Genomic DNA, 20,550 nt, shown 5'->3' with positions numbered 1-20,550 from the left:
AATGCAGCTGGTCAATTTGCATTTCAATAATTTGGCACACCTGCTCAGAATTTATAGCATAATTTGAATTAAAAGAATTAAACAGGCTTGTGATGGGTTCACCAATCTTATGTTTAATTATAGTCTTTCCTTCTAAAAATGTAGACTTGCAGCTATTTTTAACATTATGAATTGATTAGGTTTTCTTGATGGTGAAATAAGAGATAGATTGATTTTAAGAAATATTTTTAATACATTCAGTGTTGACTCAGTTTTATATATATCTTAGATATATATACTTGAAATACTTATTAAAGAAGAAGGAAAAAACTCTGGAATTCTATAGGAATACTGAAAAAACGAAGTCTAATCAAAGACTATTATTTTGTATGTTTGAACAATTTTTTATAGGCAGAGGCTCTAGAATTCTTTTTTTTTTTTTTTTTTTTTGAGACGGGGTCTCGCGCTGTATCACCCAGGCTGGAGTGCAGTGGCGCAATCTCGGCTCACTGCAAGCTCCGCCTCCCAGGTTCACGCCATTCTCCTGCCTCAGCCTCCGAGTAGCTGGGACTACAGGCGCCCGCCACCACGCCCGGCTAGTTTTTTGTATTTTTAGTAGAGACGGGGTTTCACCATGTTAGCCAGGATAGTCTCGATCTCCTGACCTTGTGATCCACCCGCCTCGGCCTCCCAAAGTGCTGGGATTACAGGCTTGAGCCACCGCGCCCGGCCTAGAATTCTTTTAAATGATAAAAATTTAAAAAGTGCAACTCATAAATAAAAAATAGGAGATAAACTTCTACGTCATGATTATTTGAGAGACCTAGAATATATTTCATTTTATATTATATGGTTTTAAATTTATAATTTTACTTTGAATTACAAATTTAATGCTTTCAGTTAATCTTTTAATAGCGATTAGAAGTAATGTGTTTATTCAACAAGTATTTGAATTTCTACCATAAACAGGCCCTGTAATAGATACCAGTGATACAAAGGTGAATAAGGAGGACAGAGGCCTTGCTCCTCATGGAGCTACATTCTAGTGGAGGAGATAAATAGTAACAAAAGAAAATTGGCAAATAATGTCAGATGGTGGTAAGGGATATGAAGAAAAAGTAGGATAAAAATGTACAAAATGATTGGCGCTACCTCTTAAATTAGGATGGCCAGGGAAGGAGCAGAGATAAATAGGTTTTGATTTATCAAGACCTATTTAGCCAGAGGTCTTGATAAATTGAGGAAGTAAATTTCAAAAAGCTTTGTGAGAGGAGCATTCCAGGCAGAGCAAACACCATGTGTAGGTAGGAGTGTACCTGGCTTATCTGGAGAACAATAGGACCACCAGTGGAGTACTTGAGATAAATGGGGATGGAGAAGTAGCTAGGGACCACACCCTGTGAGGTCTTGTTGCTGTGGCAAGGAGTTTAGATTTTCTGCAAAGTATGATAGGGAGCTACTGGAAGATTGGAGCAGGAGAGATATATGATATGATGTATGTTTTAAAATAATTCCTTTGGCAGCTATGTGAAAAAATTGACTACAGGGGATCAGAAGGAAGCAGGGAGAATGGTTAGGAGGTCAATCAGTAGTCCAGAGTTGAGAAGGTGGTGGCTTGGACTAGTAACAGCAGTGTTAAGTGGTGGGATTCTTGGAGATACTAGGATTTTCTGATGGATTGGTTCCCAGCTGGGGTAGAAAAGGAGAAAATGGAGAAGACTAAGGAGAAGTAGGTTTGGGACAGGGGCTAAGTTTGGGATGTTAAATAGACATCCAAATAGAGATGAAATAGAGATGTAAGTTTGAGGACCATCAATATACTTGGCATTGGAGCTCGAAGAACAATTCAGATTATCTAGGATATGTGTGTGCCAGAGTAGTGAGAACTGACCACTGCAACATTTAGAAAAAAAGAAGTTGCAGCCAGGTGCAGTAGCTCACGCCTGTGATCCCAGCACTTTGGGAGGCCAAGGCGAGCGGATCAACTGAGGTCAGGAGTTCAAGACCAGCCTGGCCAATATGGTGAAACCCTGTCTCTACTAAAAATACAACAAATTAGCTGGGCATGGTGGCAGGTGCCTGTAATTCCAGCTACTTGGGAGGCTGAGGCAGGAGAATCGCTTGAACCCAGGAGGCAGAGGTTGCAGTGAGCCGAGATAGTGCCATTGCACTCCAGACTGGGCAACAAGAACATAACTCTGTCTCAAAAAAAAAAAAAAAAAAGAAGTTCCATCAGAGGAGAAGGAAAACCAGTGAGATAAGAGAGAGAGGGAGAAGTAGGAGGGTCTGGAAGCCAAGTGAAGAAAGATTGTCTTAATGTGATACTAACTCACTGGCAAGCCTCTGGGGCAGCTTGCCTCCATCTTGGAAGCAATGTATTTATTTCCTTTTTACAAACACTGACATCTTGAATGAACAGTAGAAACTCGTTGAAATGATACTATTTTTCCCCACAGTTGAGCACTTCACTGTGTATTTCTGTATACAAATTTCTATTTGGTTGCAGATCTTCATTAGTGTATTCTTGCCTTGCCACAAAAGTGCTAGTAAGGGGTAATTTCAATTATTTCCCAGTAAGTAAAATTTAAAGAGGGGAAACAATAATTTTTTAAGTGTCATGCATACACTTTAGTTATTCTTGTAACTCTTCCATCAATTTATCTATTAAGATATTCTTTTAAGTATTTTAAAGTAACATTTAAGATTTATCAATGAAACGGGAAGAGTTCCCTTCTCCCCTCACAGGATGTGCGATGGGGATGTAGCTTGCTTCTTTTGTGCCCGCTGCTCAAACCTCCAGGGGGAACATGCAGATGGGCAGGCTGTGGGGCTCCAATCCCACCGCAGCATATAGGGGTGAATGTTTACAGCTGAAGCCCCAGTGGGTGTGTGTTACTGTGTGCTCTTTCAGTTTAGCCATCCATAGGTGGCTTGTGTGAGTCAGCTCAATTAGACCCCCCTGCCTTATCACAAGGACAGAGGGCTTCGTGCCTTGGTGTACCAGAAGAATCGGATCACATGTGGGCTTGGATAATGAGTGCAAGGTTTTATTGAGTGGAAGTAGCTCTCAGCAAGAGGGGAATGGAGTGGGAAGGTGGTGGTTTTCCCCTGGAGTTGGGCCGCCCAGCGGCTGGTCTGTCCTCCAACCACCCTGGCCAAACTCTGCGTCGTTCTGCGGGTCGACTTGCCAGCGTCTGCTGGTGTGTTCTTCTGCTGGCGTGCTCCTCTCAGCGTCCTCTTGATGTCTAGCCGCTGTGTGTTCTTCTGCCGATGTCTTCCTCTTGAAGCCCAGCTGCTTGTCTGTGTGTCTGCTAGAGACTCGGGATTTATATATGCACAGGATGGGGGTGTGGCGGGCCAGGGTGGTCTTGGGAAATGCCAAATTTGGGCACAAAAACAGAAATGCCTGTCCTTGCCTAGGTCCATGGGCACAGCCCCGAGGGTGGAGCCCTCTCCAGGGGCCCCTCTTTCCCCTCCCAGCACTTCCCTGCCCCTCTCCCATATCATTAAGACTAGAGACTATAATCATGTTGCATTTTTATGGCTGAGATGCAGAAGCCGAGCAGAGGGCAGCCCTTATATTAGGTTACATTACATTGCCTGTTAAATACTGCATAGATCAGGTGATGTTTCAGTTAAGTTGACTTTGAGAAATTAAATTTAATGAGTATATACTTGAACCTTCTGTTCTATGCAGATGAGCTTAGTTGTCAAGGACAGGAAAACAGCAGCTGCTCATAGATCCCCCATGGGTGATGGCTATTTCACTAGATTAGAGGTAAGCCAGACTCCTTCCACAGCCAAGAGTAAGCATTGTCTTTAAAACTACTGATTAATGCAGAAGCCAATTTAGTTTGCTGTACTTCTAGTGTTATATTTTTAATTTTATAATTGTAAATTTTATCTTGTATTCTATTATGCTGACAACCTTATTTCAATCTCAAAGGTAAGGTTAATTCTCCTTTTTTTTCATTGTGTTTTCCTTCTGCTGCCCTCTTTGATAATAACAACATTTAGTGAGCATTTACTTCAGCCTGTAATTGTTCTATACACTTACATGCATTTTAGCTTCATAACAACCCTATGAAGAACAAACTGTTTATCTCTGTTTTACTCAGAAAACTGAGGCTAGGATAGGTTTAGTAACATGACAAAGGTAACACGCTAATAAATAGTACAACAATGGCTAATAGATAGCTATTAGCTATCTCTGTTTTCTTAATACTGAACTTAAATAATTTGTTGCGTTGTGGCTTATCAAAATGTAATTCTCTTTCATAATTTTTTTCTTTCTCTAAGCTTTTAATTTTTCTTTCTTTTGCTGCATGTGTTTAAGATAAGTTTTCTGATGCAGTGTTAAAATCTATCCTGCATTCTCCATTTGTGCCCACTTTATGTTGCATCATAGTCTTCATTTTAAAGTGGAAGCAACCCTTAAAGTAAAAAAGGCGTGTAGAAATTTTGGAAGGCTTTGTGGCCTTTTTTACTGAAAAGCTTGGGAGTATACTTGTTTCTTCCAAGCTTACTGAAGTTATTGCAGTGAACTGTTACCCTGAAACAAGCTGCTATTATGATGTTCAAATTCTTTGTCAAGATCCACATTTAACTTACTGTTGTTAAACCCTGAAGCCACAACCTCAGATGGTGTTTCTGTGTTCCAACTGGTCATGTTTTAATTTTCAGGTAATGAAAATTTCTCTTGACACTTCATAGAATCAGTGTTAAAGATTAGAAGACATTTTTGGAGCACTGAGATGAGACCCGAGTTTTCAGATGTCCTTTAGCCTCCCAGAAGTGACTTTTTTTTTTTTTTTTTTGAGATGAATTTCTTATGGTGTTGGATCTACAAGGATTTAGTAGTGTGTCATCATCCAAGGAGGACTTCGGCTGTTCTGGATCTTGTTGTTGTTGATATTACTGAATATATCTTTACATGACAGAATATTATTCCAGGCAGCAAACTGAACTCGTGTCTGAGGTGGATGCTGCAACCTTATTATTAATATTCCACATAGCTTGTCATTTGAAGAAATACTGACAAACATAAATGAAAGTAATCTTGAGGTGATATAAATTATTGGTCTTTATTTTAATAAACCTTGATGGCCTTGTAAATTGGTACAGTAGTCACTGAAACAACATAGCAATTCATATCAAGAGACATAGAGTTATTATACCCTTTAATGTAGCAATTTTGGGAACACCTCTCCTGTTACTCCTTTTAGCCAGAACCAGAAAGATGCAGAAAAACCTTAGAGACCATCTGTCACTTTGACACTTTTTCTTGGTACTCACTGATTTTCATGTGTACATTTATTTGTAAAGATAATTTATGTTTTCTGAAATAAGGTGCAATTTCTAAAAGACTTAAGACTAAAGGCTCCTGAATCTGGAAATGTTTTATGTATTGTATAATTAAATGTGTTTTATGAAATATTTTTCTACTTATTTATTTACTTCCTTATATATTGTCATAGCCAGTGATGACTAAGAACGTACAAAAGATTTTAAAGAGCAAGTTAAAAAATCACTTTAAATGATACCTAACATTTAATAGAAATCTTGTCTCTTTATTCAGATAAAAATAAAATCTGAGTAAAAAATTTTAAGATGTGATGAGATACTATTTAATTTCTTCATTCCATTTTTAAAAACCATACAAATAAAATATACATCCCTAATACCATAACTGTCCTTAGATTTTTGGCTGGTCATAAGAATCTATAGCTAGGTAAGAAGTAATGTATGAAACTGTTCGTAATAATTATCTTAAACCAAAGGCATATACTAGTTTTTTTAAATATTTAGTATTATTTTAAGTATTTATTTTAGTAATTATTTTATTATTTATTTTAAGTATTTTTCCCCTGGCAATTTAAAATTGGAAGGATGCTGTAGGATACCCTTGTTCTTCTCCAGGGTGAAATCCCAAGCAACATGAGAGATGAAAATGAGCTTAGAAGTGCTTGTTACAATCCTCAGTTGACCTATTTTTGGGATACTTGTGTTTATGTTACTGGCGACACACCTTTTTTTCCAATGTACAATGACAAATTTTTGTAGTAAATGTTTCTTTTTGTGATATTGACTTTTACTACTCCAGAGTACTGTGTTTCCTTTTAAATACGATTGAGATGTTTTGGAATCCACTTGATCTGAAATGAAATAAAATACAGAATTCTTTGAGAAGACTCATCTTTTGTTACTAAATTATGTTGAATTTGTATTTAATTTATAAAATGGGTGAAAGTAAATTTCCCATGTTATTAAAAGTAAAGCTGCAGTGTTTTGAATTGCGAGTGACCACAGAGATGTATGATTTGAGCAACTTAATTTGAATAGATATTTGATTTTGTTCACATTGTTCTACAGTGGGAAAGGCAGCTGTGATGGAAAATGTTAAAATGATGCCTCTGTCATTTTTCCATGTTGGCCAGGAGGATCCTTAAGCTTTCGTTCTCTTTACTCATTCTTGGTGCCCATGCAAATATTAGTTATTTGTAACATTTAAAGGGCAAGGATCTGTTCTTCACTCCCTAGTCTCATTCAGCATTTTTTTGCACACTTTTTTTTTTTGATATTATTATTCTCCGTTTGTAGTTGTGATTGTGATTATTTGAATAAGTTATTTCCTTCTGCTACTAGACTATAAGCTCTGTGAGAGTAAAGGTTGTACATGTTTTTATTCATCCATGTGTCTTGAGCGGTAACAACAGTCTCTGGAACAAATAAGGTGCTTGGTAGATACTTGTTGAGGTACTAAGGGTTTTATTTATCTTTGTCTTTACATGCACATAACATAGCATTTGATATGTACTTAGTGTTCAGTAAAGGTTTGCTAAAACAAATTGGAAAAAATATTTTTCACATACATATATTCCCTTTACAGTACTTACAGATTTTATAAATGTACAAAATTATACATGATCTTAAGCATTTCATATTACTTACTCTTTTTAAACTGATGACTGATGTAATCATACCTATAGTTTGTTGAGTCCTTCACTATGTACCCAGCACCACGCTAAGCCTAATAATACTTGCCCTAATCTAACTTTAGAACAATTAAGTTAGGCTTTTATATACCCATTTTACAGAAAAAAGGTGCCTGAGACTAAGAGAGGTTAAATAATCTAAAGTTATAAAGTTAGTAAATGGGGAAGTCGGTATTTAACTTTGCAAAACCCCAGTTTGCAAGGCTCTAAATTCTATCCTTTCAGCCTCCTTACAATCCAAGTGATACAAGTTGTATGTCAGTTACTGGAAAGTGTTAGGTAAATAAAAATGGGTAGAAATGAAATTTCTTTAAGTCAAAAAAAATAGTAAATGTGAATCAATAATTGCAATGATTTTAATAATGTGATTATGAAAGTAAGCTCAAGAATGCTTTTTTTGGAGGACTTAAGTGTAACTTTTGTTCTGTTTATGCTTCTTGTAGGTTTGAGTGGCCGCTTCTTTGTCACCACTCTCCCAGCATTTTTTCAGTAAGTTTAAATAATCTTCTAATCTTGCAAAGATTAGAAATCAATAGACGTGCACCAGGAATTCTAAGTTGTCTTCCATGACCGCCACTTATTCAGCTTAACATGTGAGGGAAACAAGGCTGGTGTGCTCTGAGTGAAAGCTGTGACAAGAGAAGCTTTCCTGGAGTGCTGTAGAGATGGAGATCCTAATGTCAGGGGTAGATGGGCAGGGGAAGTCAGAGATTTCTCTGATGATATCAGAGGTGGGGTAATTCTTAATATCTAACTAGGAGTGCATTAAACCAACAAGGTAGAGAAAGTCTTTCCAGTTAAAGGAGATAGCATAAAAAAGCCCAAGAGAGAATGAAGTACCTTTTGAGAACTTTGAACTAGTTCTTTATGGCTGGACCACAGGTATAGCTGGATCATGCTGAGTGATGAGGCCAGAGAGACTCAGGTACAGGCAGGGGAAAGACAAAGAAAGTAGTGGATTCCAGAGATGCATAGGCGGTAGAAGCAGTGGGACTTGGTGACTGATTAGCCATGGGAAGGAAGAGTCTATGATGACTACTAACAGGCCATGTGTAACTAACTAGTAAAAGTTACTGCCTGCCTTCAAGATTAGGAGCCATTAAAATTAGAAGAGGTTTGGAAGATAGAGACAAAAATCCAAAAGATAGTGTGACTTGCCCTTCCCAGTTCCAAATGGAGAAGTCTAGGTACAGTTTGATATCAGGATCCAGAGTTCAGAAGAAAGACCTAGACTGGAGATACATATTGAGAATTCCTCAGCATTGAGGTAAATAACAGTTGAAGTATATCTAGAGAGAACATGTATGGTGGGAAGGGAAGCAGGTCCAGGATGGAACCTGGGATTGGCCAACATTAGGACTTCTGCAAAGGAAGACAGTGAGTAAAGGAAATGAAGAAGGGATGCTCAGAGCAGTAGGAAGAACTCCAGGGAGCTCCTGTCGTAAAAGCCAAGCAAAAGGAAGAAGGAAGTGGTATTCAGCAGTGAATGAACAATGCCAGTGACAGGTGAAGGAAACGAATAGATACAGCACTTAGGGGTCATTGGAGACCCCCAATATGAGTGGTTTCAAGGGAGTCCTAGAAGCAGATCCCCCAGTTGCACCAAGCAGTGAATGAGACATAAAGAGGAGAAAACAGCAAGCCTAAACTCTTCTCTGGGAGCCCTGATTGTGGCAAGTAGGTGAGAGGGCAGGTTGAAGGGCGTATGAGGTTTTTTGTTGATGTTTGAGGAGAGGACCTTGAATGACGTAAATTTGAAAATGTGGATACAATGTTTTAAACTTGATAGCTGGCTGTTTTTTTATTGTAGGAGAAAAATTAAAGTAATTGGTAGCAAAAATAATAAAAAGTAACTTGGCATATTAAGCACTGACAAGAACTCTGCATTTAGTCACACATTGTACAGTGATAACATAGAATGTTAATGCTTTTAGGTTGGGATTTCTCACTTGTAATAAAGCTTATTAATGCTTTCTGATTTATGTCTAACTATATATTTTTCAACTGAGTCAATTTAAAATTCAAGTGGCGTTCAGATGTATTGCCAATAGCTATTTTAACTTTTATTACCTGTAACGTCTGTTATTTTAATGCATTTGCTTTCTACTTGTTTTCATAATTTATAGTGCAAAGGATGGGATATTCCGCCGTTATCGTGGCCCAGGAATCTTCGAAGACCTGCAGAATTATATCTTAGAGAAGAAATGGCAATCAGTTGAGCCTCTGACCGGCTGGAAATCCCCAGCTTCTCTAACGTAACTTAATTTTTTAATGACAAGATGTTACTAATAAAACAGGAGGTTTTAAGTTAATAGCCTGTGGGTCTCAAAAAAGCCTCTGTTTTTCTTCACATTTACTTCAGATTACCCAGATTACTCATGGCCATGCTTAGCCCATGCAGTATTTCTGGTTTTGTGACCCACATATGTTTCAGCTGGTTTTTAGTACACTGGGAATTAAGTAGCCAGATTTGAGTGGGTTGCAGAATGCCTCTTTTCCAGCTTTTGTACTAAGCCACGATGACTCTTTTTCTCCTTACAAAATATGGTATTCAACATCATCTGATGAGACAGAGAATAACTCTTTATTGAATTATAGTTTATGAAGGAATTGCTATTATATATTATGTGGAAAACAAAACCTGTGGAGTCGTTGGCTGCCTAGCAGAATACCACAGGGGATAGCTTTGGCCTTGACGGCGAACTGTATAATACTTGGTGAGCTAGATTAGACCAAACCATAACAACTTTTTCCATAGTTGGTTTTAATTTTGAATGGATTGTCATGTATATAGATAATTTTATATTAGTAAATACAAGTGTAAGAAATTTCCCTACTGAAAAAGGAGCAAATCAAGCAATAGTTCAGGAGTAAATCATCTAGTGGCATCTGTATTAATATTAGGGAAACACATAGCTTACTCTAAAAACAACTCCTCTCTCGCATTTCATTCTATAACCATTTGAGTACAGATTTAGCCAGATATTTTTCTAGGTGCTAGGTATTCAACACTGAACAAGACAGACATTCACCGCAGGTACAGAGAATCATAGTCTGGATAAGGGTGGATAAAAAACACAGCAACATACTTTACAAAGACAGGGGATAGCTATGGGGTTATGGACTTGCTTTTCTAGATGGAGGGAGCAGGAGGCATTTCTCTGAAGGGAGGCCTCTAGGTGAGATCTGAAGGAGAGAAAGAACTAGCTTAGGCAAAGAGCAGAGGGAAGATTATTCCCAGGAATGAGTATGGCATATGCCTAAGCCCCAGTTTGGAAAGGAGCTTGGTGTACCTAAGGAACAGAATGGTGACCAGTGTCAAGCATAGTGAAAGGGAGTGTAGGATGAGCTGAATAAGAGGGGCAGGGCCTGTGGCCACAGGAAAGAAGTTGGAAGTTACCAGCACACACAAGGAGAAGGTGACCCTTAGGAGAGGAGATTGAAAAGGGCAAGAATGGATGAAGCAAGTCAAGCCTTAGAGTGGTAGCCTGTGTCAGGTGGCGGCAGTCGGGATGTGGGGATGGAGAGGCTGAGTGGATTTAAAATATGTTTTGAAGGTAGGCTTAGCCAAGGTGAAGGAGAAGAAGGATTCATAATAAAAACTTACAAGTTTGTGGTTTGAGTACATGATGGATCTTGGTACTTGTTATTGCCTTGGGCAAGAGAAAATTAAGGATTCTATATAAAACTTGTTGGGTTTGAGATGCAGACTTTGTAGAACTGTCACGTTGGATGCTGTATTAGTCCATTCTTGCATTGTTGTAAAGGAATACTTGAGACTGGGTAATTTATAAAGAAAAGATGTTTAATTGGCTCATGGTTCTACAGGCTGTACCGGAAGGATGATGCTGGCATCTGCTTGGCTTCTGGGGAGGCTTCAGGAAACTTACAATCATGGTAGAAGGTGAAGGGGAAGCACATAACATCGCTTGTTAGCTGAGAATACATGGGGATGGGAAGATGTGTCAAGTTTTGAAGAGAAGGAAAAGGAAATGAGCTAGTATCTTAGTTAGAGCTTATAAAGTACTGGACATTATTAACTGTCCACTTAGGCTTGGGACTATGAAGCAGAAAGAACTGTCATCTGGTTATATGATATTTTTTCCCTGGAGACATTTAGCTGCTCAGGGTTGAGATTTTTGCCAGGTAGGTACAATGAAGGGAGAAACGGCCAAGGAATTGGAATAGATTTGCAGCAGAGTGATTCAAATGATAGCCACTGAATCTAAGTTCTGCAAGAACAGATATGAATCTGGGAGAGGGGACAATATTTAGCAAGAAGTGGAGGGAAAAGGACCAGTCCTCCTGACCTGATTTTCATTTTTTTTTAATATATATATTATATATGATCACTGTTTCCTCTATTTTTTTTTAAGGATGTCTGGAATGGCTGGTCTTTTTAGCATCTCTGGCAAGATATGGGTAAGTAATCTTAAATAAAACATTTGTATTTGCCGAGAGGTTGTTAAGAATAAAAATAAAGCTTTTAAGCAATAGGAAAAGAAACATTTCTAAGTACATTTATAATTTCACCACGCAACTACTCTCATGTGGGGTTTCCACTGGTAATGTCTTCATGTAGAAAGGCATAATCTGAACAGGAACCTGTAACTACTGTGTCAAAGTCTTATTTTCTTAGATCAGTGATGGAGTCTTTCATCCAAGCAAAAGAGCTTGTGTGATTTTACTTTATCTTATGTTCACATCGGCATATCTCCCTACATAGGAAAGATTGTCTGAGCCTGAAAGTAGTTCTGTATGTCAGGGGTTAGCAAATTCTAGTCTGTGGATGGGCTACCTGTTTTTGTTAATAAAGTTTTATTGGAACACAGCTACATTTATTCATTACCTATTGTCTATGACTGCTTCCATGCTACAATGGTAGAGTTGAATAGTTGTGGCAGAGACACAGAGAATTGTGGCTCACAAGCTTGTAATATTTACAATCTGGCCTTTAAGTAATAGATCCTTGCTGTATGTGATTGTATAATTTCTCTGAGTCATTTCAGTGGGTTAGAACTGTTATTCAGGTTTAATATTTGAGCCATTATATAATGTTGAATATGTCCCATAACCTTTTATTCCCCTTCTCTGTAGGGGAGGACTAAATCCAACCAGATTGAGCAAAATTGCTCTGGAATTAAATATAGCTCAAAATATTTCAAAAAGTCTTAGAAGTGAGTCTCCCTATATATGTCTTTTCTATGCTAGGATTGTAGCTTATGGTGTCATGTTTGGAACATAATATTCAAAGAGTTTGGGAAGATTCTTTTTCTGTTGCTCATACACATTCATATATGTTGAAAGACATTTAAGAAAAACCTTTTGTATTCCACTTTCTTAGTTACATTTATATTCTGCCTTGTGAGATAGAACACCTACTACAAGCTTTTTGGTTATTTTTCACAACAGAGGCTAATTGAAGACTTGGTTTCAGTCTTTCAGGTTAAAATTTAACTTTTTTTGGCATTTGTCTATCACAATAAACAATAACTAATATTTCCCCCTCTCCAGATAGTTTGAGTTTCATGTGGTTTCCTTCTGCTGCTTTCTTAACATTGGTGATAACTTTAATCAAGGGCTGAGAATTTTGAATTGCAAACTGGGAATTGAAAAGAGATTCTGCCTTTTGCAGTATGTCAATATTAAAGATTGACAAAATCATGTAGCCTGCTAGCTGTCTGAGCCGTAGAGCATTATACTGTCTAATTCAACAGAAAAATTTTAATAGATGGTTTTCAGGCAGCATTGACTGTGAAATTTTAGCACCAAATCTATAAGTGCAGTAGAATTTGTTCTGCAAGTTAAGAAGAGCTTAGATGAAAGCTGATTATGGCCTTCATTGACCGTAAAAGAGAAGTTTTACTTTCAAAGAGGGTAGCAGGGAAAATACATAATGGCTCTCACCTCATATAGCTTGTCATTTGGAGCTTAGATAAATAAGTTTAAATAAGGAGTTACAGTTTTTCATTATGTCATGCAGATGATTACAATGTGTAACATTTAGAGTGTGTCAAGGCCAGGAGTGGGTGTTTTATCTTTGTACACACAGTGCCCAGCTATGGGCAACACAGATGTATTCTGTGTGGATGCATTAAACTGGAGAGAAAGAGCCATTTGGAGAATAGAATGTGATCCATGTCTGAATAACTAATGAATATGTTCTTCTTAATGATTGAGAAGTAGGATATATGTGTTATATAAATGTATATTTATAATTTCTTTCCAGATATTTCCAAAAGGAACCAAAAATGATCATTTTATAAGATAAACTAAAATTTGGCATGCAAATAATTACATTTTATAATTGTAAAATATAGAATGTAAAATGTACAATTATACAAATGTGTAATTGTAAAATCGTTTTATCTAGTATTAATACCATATTATTTTATACGCGTTTGCATGGAGTAATTTTTCTATTTTCAACCTTTTTATTGTGTTTTAAGTAAATTATAAAAAGTATATAGCAAGAAATAATTAACTGATGAATTTAATCCATTTATATTTATTGGGATCACTAAAACATTCGTCCTGATTGTAGGGTGTGTGTATGTAGGGGAGTGGAAGAGAGTTGCACATAAAAGAATGCAAATGATACAGTGTTAGATTATTTTGATTTCCATCTGTGTATGTATATTACACATACATTTAATAATTTGTGAAATCTGATACTACCCTCTGTATCAGCATGTAGCCTCCCCAAGCCTCTTGCCCACTTTTGTGATTTATTCTTAGAAATAAGTCCCCATCCTTTCATCAAATCTCTAGGAAGGTCTCTTGCCACTTGTATTTCTAGAATTTGGCTCTTGTCCTCTTATTTACAAGGTATATAATCTCTGACCTAAAGAGACGCAGTCCTTGGCTACCCATCAGGTCTCTGGTTCCCACTTCCAAACCTTTAGTTATGGTCTTGCCTTCCTGTCTTTATAGAGTCACTTAATCAGCCATTCCTTCCAGCTGACTGCCCTGCCTGCTCAGTTAGCTCATTCAGCTGACTCTTCCTTTAGTCAGAGTTCCTCACATCATTGTTGAATGTATAATTGTGGCAAACTTAATTGTTTTTTAAATCATGTCTAGATCATATGAAACTACAATGCAAATATATTAATAATGAACAGAAGAAACAACTGTACATGGTGAGACAGAGATAGACTAGGGATGGGAGGTGGAACCAAAAAAGTGTAAAGTCTCAGAGAAAGAAGATTAAAAAGATGGAAGAAGGAAAGATGTAGAATGGCTAATGCCAGTGAGACAAGATTGTTTATGCCTATCTCTTTATCCTACTGAAATATCCGGATACACGTACAGATAGAAATGAGTCTTTCCTCAGGAACCGTCTTCCCTGGATGGGTAGCTGGTTAGATGTAAGTATTTCTACAGGGAATATAACAAAACAGTATAATGGATGTTTATATGGAGTTTTTGTGTGTATATAGGAAAATACTTAGAAAGAGATCAACAGTAGTTTTCTCTGATACTGGAATTATGGGTGATTTTCAAAAACCTTTTTTTCTATAACTTCTATTTTTTTCTGTCATGAAAAAATGAAAATAATGTATTTAGAAGATCAGAGCCTGTTGAACTAGTGATTATCTAGAAGATATCTAGAAGATCAGAGCCTACTGAACTAGTGATTCCTTAAGGGGCTTGAGTTTCTTTCTGCCTTAGAAGTGAAGCTAACTTGCTAGGTCGCACATTCTGGAGATAAAAGCTGGTCCTCAAGGTTCTAGGATCCCCTGGTGATGAGACACTCACGTGGCCGAATTCTTATCAACTCAGGAGTTGGTTTAGTTTGCATTTGGCCTTCTTAACTTTATACCAACTTCCCCTATGTTCTTGCTTGAGTAAATCCTTGAGGTGAGAAAGTCCCTTATGAGGCAGTTCCTGTGAGCTTCCTGCTGTTACCCTGAATCCCAGGGATCCTTGATATGTCATTCATAACACAGTGTGGACAAGAATAGATGATCTCTAGTGTTCTTTCCATCACTAAATTTAAATTGTCTTTCCAATTCAGTCATGATGGCATTCACCTGTATATTTTAATTTTTATATAAACTCACAGAAGTAATTACCCCATTAGCTGTTAATATCTGTCCTCACAGATAGTCTCAACATTTTACCCATCTCACAGATGGAGTCACTGAGGCCTAGGAGATGGGATAGTTAGAGGAGTTTCTCAGAGAGTTGACGTCTTCAAAGGACAAAATCCATTTTGATTTTATATTATAGTAGCAACATAAAATTTCTTTAAAATTATATACAACTTAAAGTGACTAAATGAAAAATGTTAATACTCTAATGGATGGTACAAGGTGAGGTAAATATCATGAAAGCAGTGTGCAGGAGATTGAACATCAGGAAGCATCACTACCAAATCTGGTGGCAGAGTTAGGATTAGAAGTCCTTGGGTTTTGTGTGTGGCACATGTGTGGAGAGAGACAGTCCAGTCTTCTGTCTTTCCTTTTTTCACAGTTGGCTACAATGCTACAGAGTGGCACTATCCTTCTCTTTCAGAAACACATTGTTTCACACCTTGTGTCTAGGCCCCTGAATCCTTTTATTTTTATTTTTTTCCTGGCATAGACTTGTTCCTAGAACCCTTTGAGCACTTAGTGCAGAATCTGGTACCTAGTTATGTGCTTGATAATTGCTTTTTGTTAGTTATATTTTTTAATCATTGTTGTCTTTATTATTTTACTTTTCCCATCTCTTTATAGGCAACATGGAATACTTTTACTTTTGTTAATTTTTTAGCCAGTGCTGATAGCAGGCTTAAAATAGGGTGCCGTGGCAGTTGCTCAGCATATAGGTTGAGCATCCCCAAATCCAAAAATCCAAAATCCAAAATGCTCCATCATCTGAAACTGTTTGACAACCAACGTGACACTTAAAGGAAATGCTCACTGGAGCGTTTTGGATTTCCGATTTTTGGATTTGTGATGCTCACCTGGTAAGTGTAATGCAGAAATCTGAAAAAATCAGAAATCTGAAGCATGTCTGGTCCCAAGCATTTGGGATAAGGAATACTCAACCTGTATATGCTTTTGCTAACTAGGTTTAGCATTTAAATGTATTTAAAGCATTTTTTATTGGATTTGGTGAATCTCTGCTGTTCACTGATAATATAGGATGTAACTTCCCTCTCCTAAATGTTACTGTTGTTTTGAGAGGATGTAGGCATATGACACATTTTAGCTAAAATAAGATGTGCTACATCCTTGGGAGGACAATTTGTGTGATGGGTGCTACCTTCCTTTTTATTAGAATGACGTGACAGAAGACTTAAGGCTTTATTTAAAATATCTGATGATAAGAATTAAAAGCTATGAACATTTAGACTACAGAAAAACAAAGTGTATTTTAACTTGAAAACATTCCTCTGTGATTTACATAGCATGTCTCTTCTCAATGTTTTTTTCGTATAAAAATGTTTAGGATGTTTTGTAGAATGTTATAGTGACAGTGGTGTACATCTGTAAGGTACCTCTCATAGATCCTACAAGAGGCTGCGAGGTTATGTTTTGTTACAAGTGCTGAGAGCTAAAGCATGAAAGAAGTGAAACGTTGGCCATCATCGAAGAGTCTTTTCTAGCTGTTTCCTTGCAAGGAAGATACCTTGGGGATTCTGATCTGTGTCTGAAAGAGTTAAAGGGCTTGTTCCAGAACTCCTCAGAGAGTATATCCTGTGACACGGGTGAACTCTAAATCCAAAGGCTCTCTGTCCTTCAGGGCCGGCCTAGGTTTGAATGAGACTCTGCAACACTGGGCTGGACGAGTGAGTGGGTGTGACTAAGCAGTATTTAATCCAACCTGCAGCAGTTTAGACTTCCAGCGGGACTGCTTGCCTTTCTGGGGAGGGAAGGCTCTACCTCAGATACATGGAGGCCTTGGCTTGGCTGTCTTCCTTAAGTCTATCTGACCACTGATTAGAATGCTCTTCTCATTTATTCTGTTGTAAAGATGTTTTAATTTCATCTTCTCACTCAAATATGCATGTGGCCAAAATTAGTTCTAACTTAATCATGTACTATGGTAGTATAAGATATCATGCCCATCAGATGACATTTTAGTGCATTTTCAGTGAACAGAGTAAGATACTTTTTTTTTTTTGAGACAGAGTCTTGCTCTGTCACCCAGGCTGGAGTGCAGTGGGGCAATCTCAACTCACTGCAACCTCCACCTCCTGGGTCCAAGCAATTCTCCTGCCCCAGTCTCCCAAATAGGTGGGACAACAGGCGCACACCACCATACCTGGCTAATTTTTTGTATTTTTGTTAGAGATGGAGTTTCACCATATTGGCCAGGCTGGTCTCGAACTCCTGACCTCGTGATTCACCCGCCTCGGCCTCCCAAAGTGCTCAGATTACAGGTGTGAGCCACCGCGCCTGGCTGGAGTAAGATACTTTCTTATTCATCTAGTACAATAGTATAAGGTATCATGCCCATCAGGTTACATTTTTGTGCATTTTCCGTGAACAGCATGGGATATTTCCTTGTGGTAAGCACGTATAATATTGAACAAGGATCAGTATTTTCCACAAGTGAAAACTGTCACTTTGCCTAGTAATTAAAGAAACAGAAACACAATGATCTAAAACTGAATTGGATTTTATTTAATAAGCTATTCCTTTGGAAACATATATAAAGCAAAACTTCAAGGACATGTTACCATTAATCCTAACACTTATAAGGGACTTTAAAGCCGTTGTAGACTCAAAGTAAACAGGTAAATATTTATATCTGTACTTGTGAAAGTACAACCTGATTAATGAATCGTTACTAATAATGACCTAAAAGACCAGAAGATGGCAGTTTCTCCAAGAAATTCAAATCCCTTTAAAAAGGAAGTTGATACAAGAAAACTGAAGTGCAGCTTATTAAAATAAGAGGATGTTTTGAAAGTACTAAGTGTTTGAGTCAGAATGCAATGCTTCAAAAGCAAATGATTTAATGAAATTAAAAAGTAATGTAGAAAGTTTCTTGAGAGTTGCATTAATCATTTATTTTGCAGAAAGGGCATGAGATACTGTATAGAAGGACTTAAAACTGCACATTATTTTTCCTAACCATATGAGTAAGATAAATCAGCAGATACTTATAAAGCAAGTTCTAGAATACATTCATGGGTTGGCACAGAGGCAGATTGACTTTGACCATCTTCTAATTCTTTGGCACATTTTAGGGTTTAATCTTGATAATACTGAGTCCCCCGAGAAAAGCATAAGTTTAATACATAGTATTTTCTAAAGTAGGAAGCTATACAGTAAATTTTAAAACTTCCATTGAAAAGAGTTTGAATGAAACGATGTTTTGATATCTGAAATATGCCTTTTGCTTGCTGAGTTGTAAAATGCTAAGTTATCTTTTTTTTTTTTTTTTCCGAGATGAAGTCTTGCTCTGTCGCCCAGGCTGTAGTGCAGTGGTACAGTCTCAGCCCACTGCAACCTCCGCCTTCTGGGTTCAAGCGATTCTCCTGCCTCAGTCCCCTGAGTAGCTAGGATTACAGGCACATACCACTATGGCCAGCTAATTTTTGTATTTTTAGTGGAGACAGGGTTTCACCATATTGGTCAGGCTGGTCTCGAACTCCTGACCTCGTGATCCGCCCACCTCAGCCTCCCAAAGTGCTGGGATTACAGGCGTAAGTCACCCACCGCGTCCAGCCAAGTTACTCTTAATAAGCAGTTGTCCTGGTTAAACACACACTGATGACAAGTGCCATCAACAGAGGACAGATGCCAGCTTTACAGTTTGAGAGTGTGTTTGCCTTTCCTATAAATAAATAGCTCAGGCATTTGATGCATCTTTTCCTTATTCAACAAATACTGATTGAACACTTTGATTCCATGTGTCAGTGTTTAAAATACTTGCTGAGTCTTTAGCTCTATCTCTTCTGCTGAATAAGAAATTGTAGAGAGATATTTCAGATTATGCTAAATCAGTTTACAAGCTTTTTTCCTTGTTTATTTATCATTCCAAATTAAGCCAGAATAAAATATGTTAATTAATTGCATTGACGTAAGCTAAGAAACCAATGGGAGTGATTTAGATTTTGAGAAATAGGAAATTAAAATAGAAACTTGGACTCATTTTCATCAACCTTACTGGTTCTAGGCAAGTCATTGTCATTACCTTGCTTGCTGATGATATTTGGAGCCATATCATCCTGTGCTTGAATTTTAGTTAATGGCCATTTTTGAAGCTGTCAGAGTCTTAAACCAAAGACTGAGTCATTGTGAGGAAGCATGGCTCCTGCAACTCTACATCTAAGTAGACTTTGATGTTTTGACTTTGAAATAGCAAGTTCGTATCTGTTAATTTCTGTATGATTTAGCATGTAAATAATTTCTAGCTATGATTATGTCCCTTATTTTTAGAGTGTTTGTCGTCAAATAGAGTCTTAGGGAACAGTAAGCATGAAGGGATGTACACTCTATTCAAAGACTGCTGGAATCTCATTTACTCATAATAAATTAACCAGAAAAACTGATTCTTCTGTCTACTGTTACATTTTATGTTTTCTGGTAATTTACTAAACTTTGAAAGGATGAATAGGTGTAGAGCAATGAGAGTCTGATTAGAAAAAAGAGGTATGGAGACATTTTAAATGGTTGACGTTCTGTAAGTCATAATTTAGTTTTACTAAAAAGTCAGAGGCCCAAACAGTTTAATTTTTTAATGAATGCCCTATTATAAGTAAACATTGAGATGTATATAATTATTAGGGGAGGAGGGCCAAAAGCATCCATCATGGTGGAAGAAAGGACTATCACAATGATTCTACCAGAATTCTATCCAGATTATGACCTCTAAGCAGGTATAACTTTTTTTTTAGTAATGACTTTGATTACTACTGTGTTTCCCAATATTATAAAATTGACTTGTTCTTTAAGAATCATTTAGATATATAAACCTATGTATGTAAAAACAACAGCTAGAGAAGGAGATTGAAATATTTTTGGTTCTCTTAAAAATTAATATTTTTTTTTCTTCTGATTCCAGCATCTTCACAACTATTTCACAGTGACCCTTGGAATTCCTGCTTGGTGTTCTTATGTCTTTTTCGTCATAGCCACCTTGGTTTTTGGCCTTTTTATGGGTCTGGTAAGAGATAATACCAAACCTTTTTCTATCTTTAAGGCAAAATGGATTTCATGTACAAGTAAAAGGCAACCAAGAAAGAAAAAGCACATAAAAAATAGTATTTTGTGTAATCTAAGTAGTTAAATAGCATTTGCTTGTTTGAGACTGCTTTCAATGGTAATGTGAGATATAATAGAAAATTTATTAAATTCTTATCTTCTAATCTTATCCTTTAAGTATTTTGAAGATGTGTACTGCATAGACTATAGACAGTGATTAAAAAAAAAGAGAGAGACCGTACTTGAATTGATAGTTTCTACGACAGCTGAGTCAGCTGTGATTTCACACGTTGCCTACTTAATTAGAACACTGTAGTGATAAGGCCAATGTTTTGAATTTGTTCCTTGGGTAGATGCAAGATTTTTGTTGTTGTTGTTCTTATCCTCCAGTTAAACTAATCCTGACTAGCTGCTTATGCATACACTCTGGT

The 20,550-nt window shown here is 37.2% G+C and overlaps 1 protein-coding gene across 3 annotated transcripts in view; it reads left to right on the top strand.

The window, feature by feature from the left end:
* TMX4 (thioredoxin related transmembrane protein 4) overlaps positions 1 to 20,550 on the top strand; it is a 37,434-nt gene that overhangs the window by 10,994 nt on the left and 5,890 nt on the right. For 2 of the 3 annotated variants that reach the window (XM_025399106.1, XM_025399108.1), the window contains exons 3-6: positions 7,418 to 7,463; positions 9,101 to 9,229; positions 11,351 to 11,396; positions 19,980 to 20,081. In XM_025399106.1, coding sequence (XP_025254891.1) covers positions 7,418 to 7,463; positions 9,101 to 9,229; positions 11,351 to 11,396; positions 19,980 to 20,081 — 323 coding nt within the window. The remainder of the gene's footprint in view (positions 1 to 7,417; positions 7,464 to 9,100; positions 9,230 to 11,350; positions 11,397 to 19,979; positions 20,082 to 20,550) is intronic. The other variant, XM_025399107.1, reaches the window with a different exon arrangement.

Source organism: Theropithecus gelada, chromosome 10 (genome assembly GCF_003255815.1).
Source record: "Theropithecus gelada isolate Dixy chromosome 10, Tgel_1.0, whole genome shotgun sequence".
NCBI lineage: Eukaryota > Metazoa > Chordata > Mammalia > Primates > Cercopithecidae > Theropithecus > Theropithecus gelada.
The sequence above is the reverse complement of the archived record's forward strand: the minus strand, read 5'-3'. Positions and strand labels throughout refer to the sequence as shown.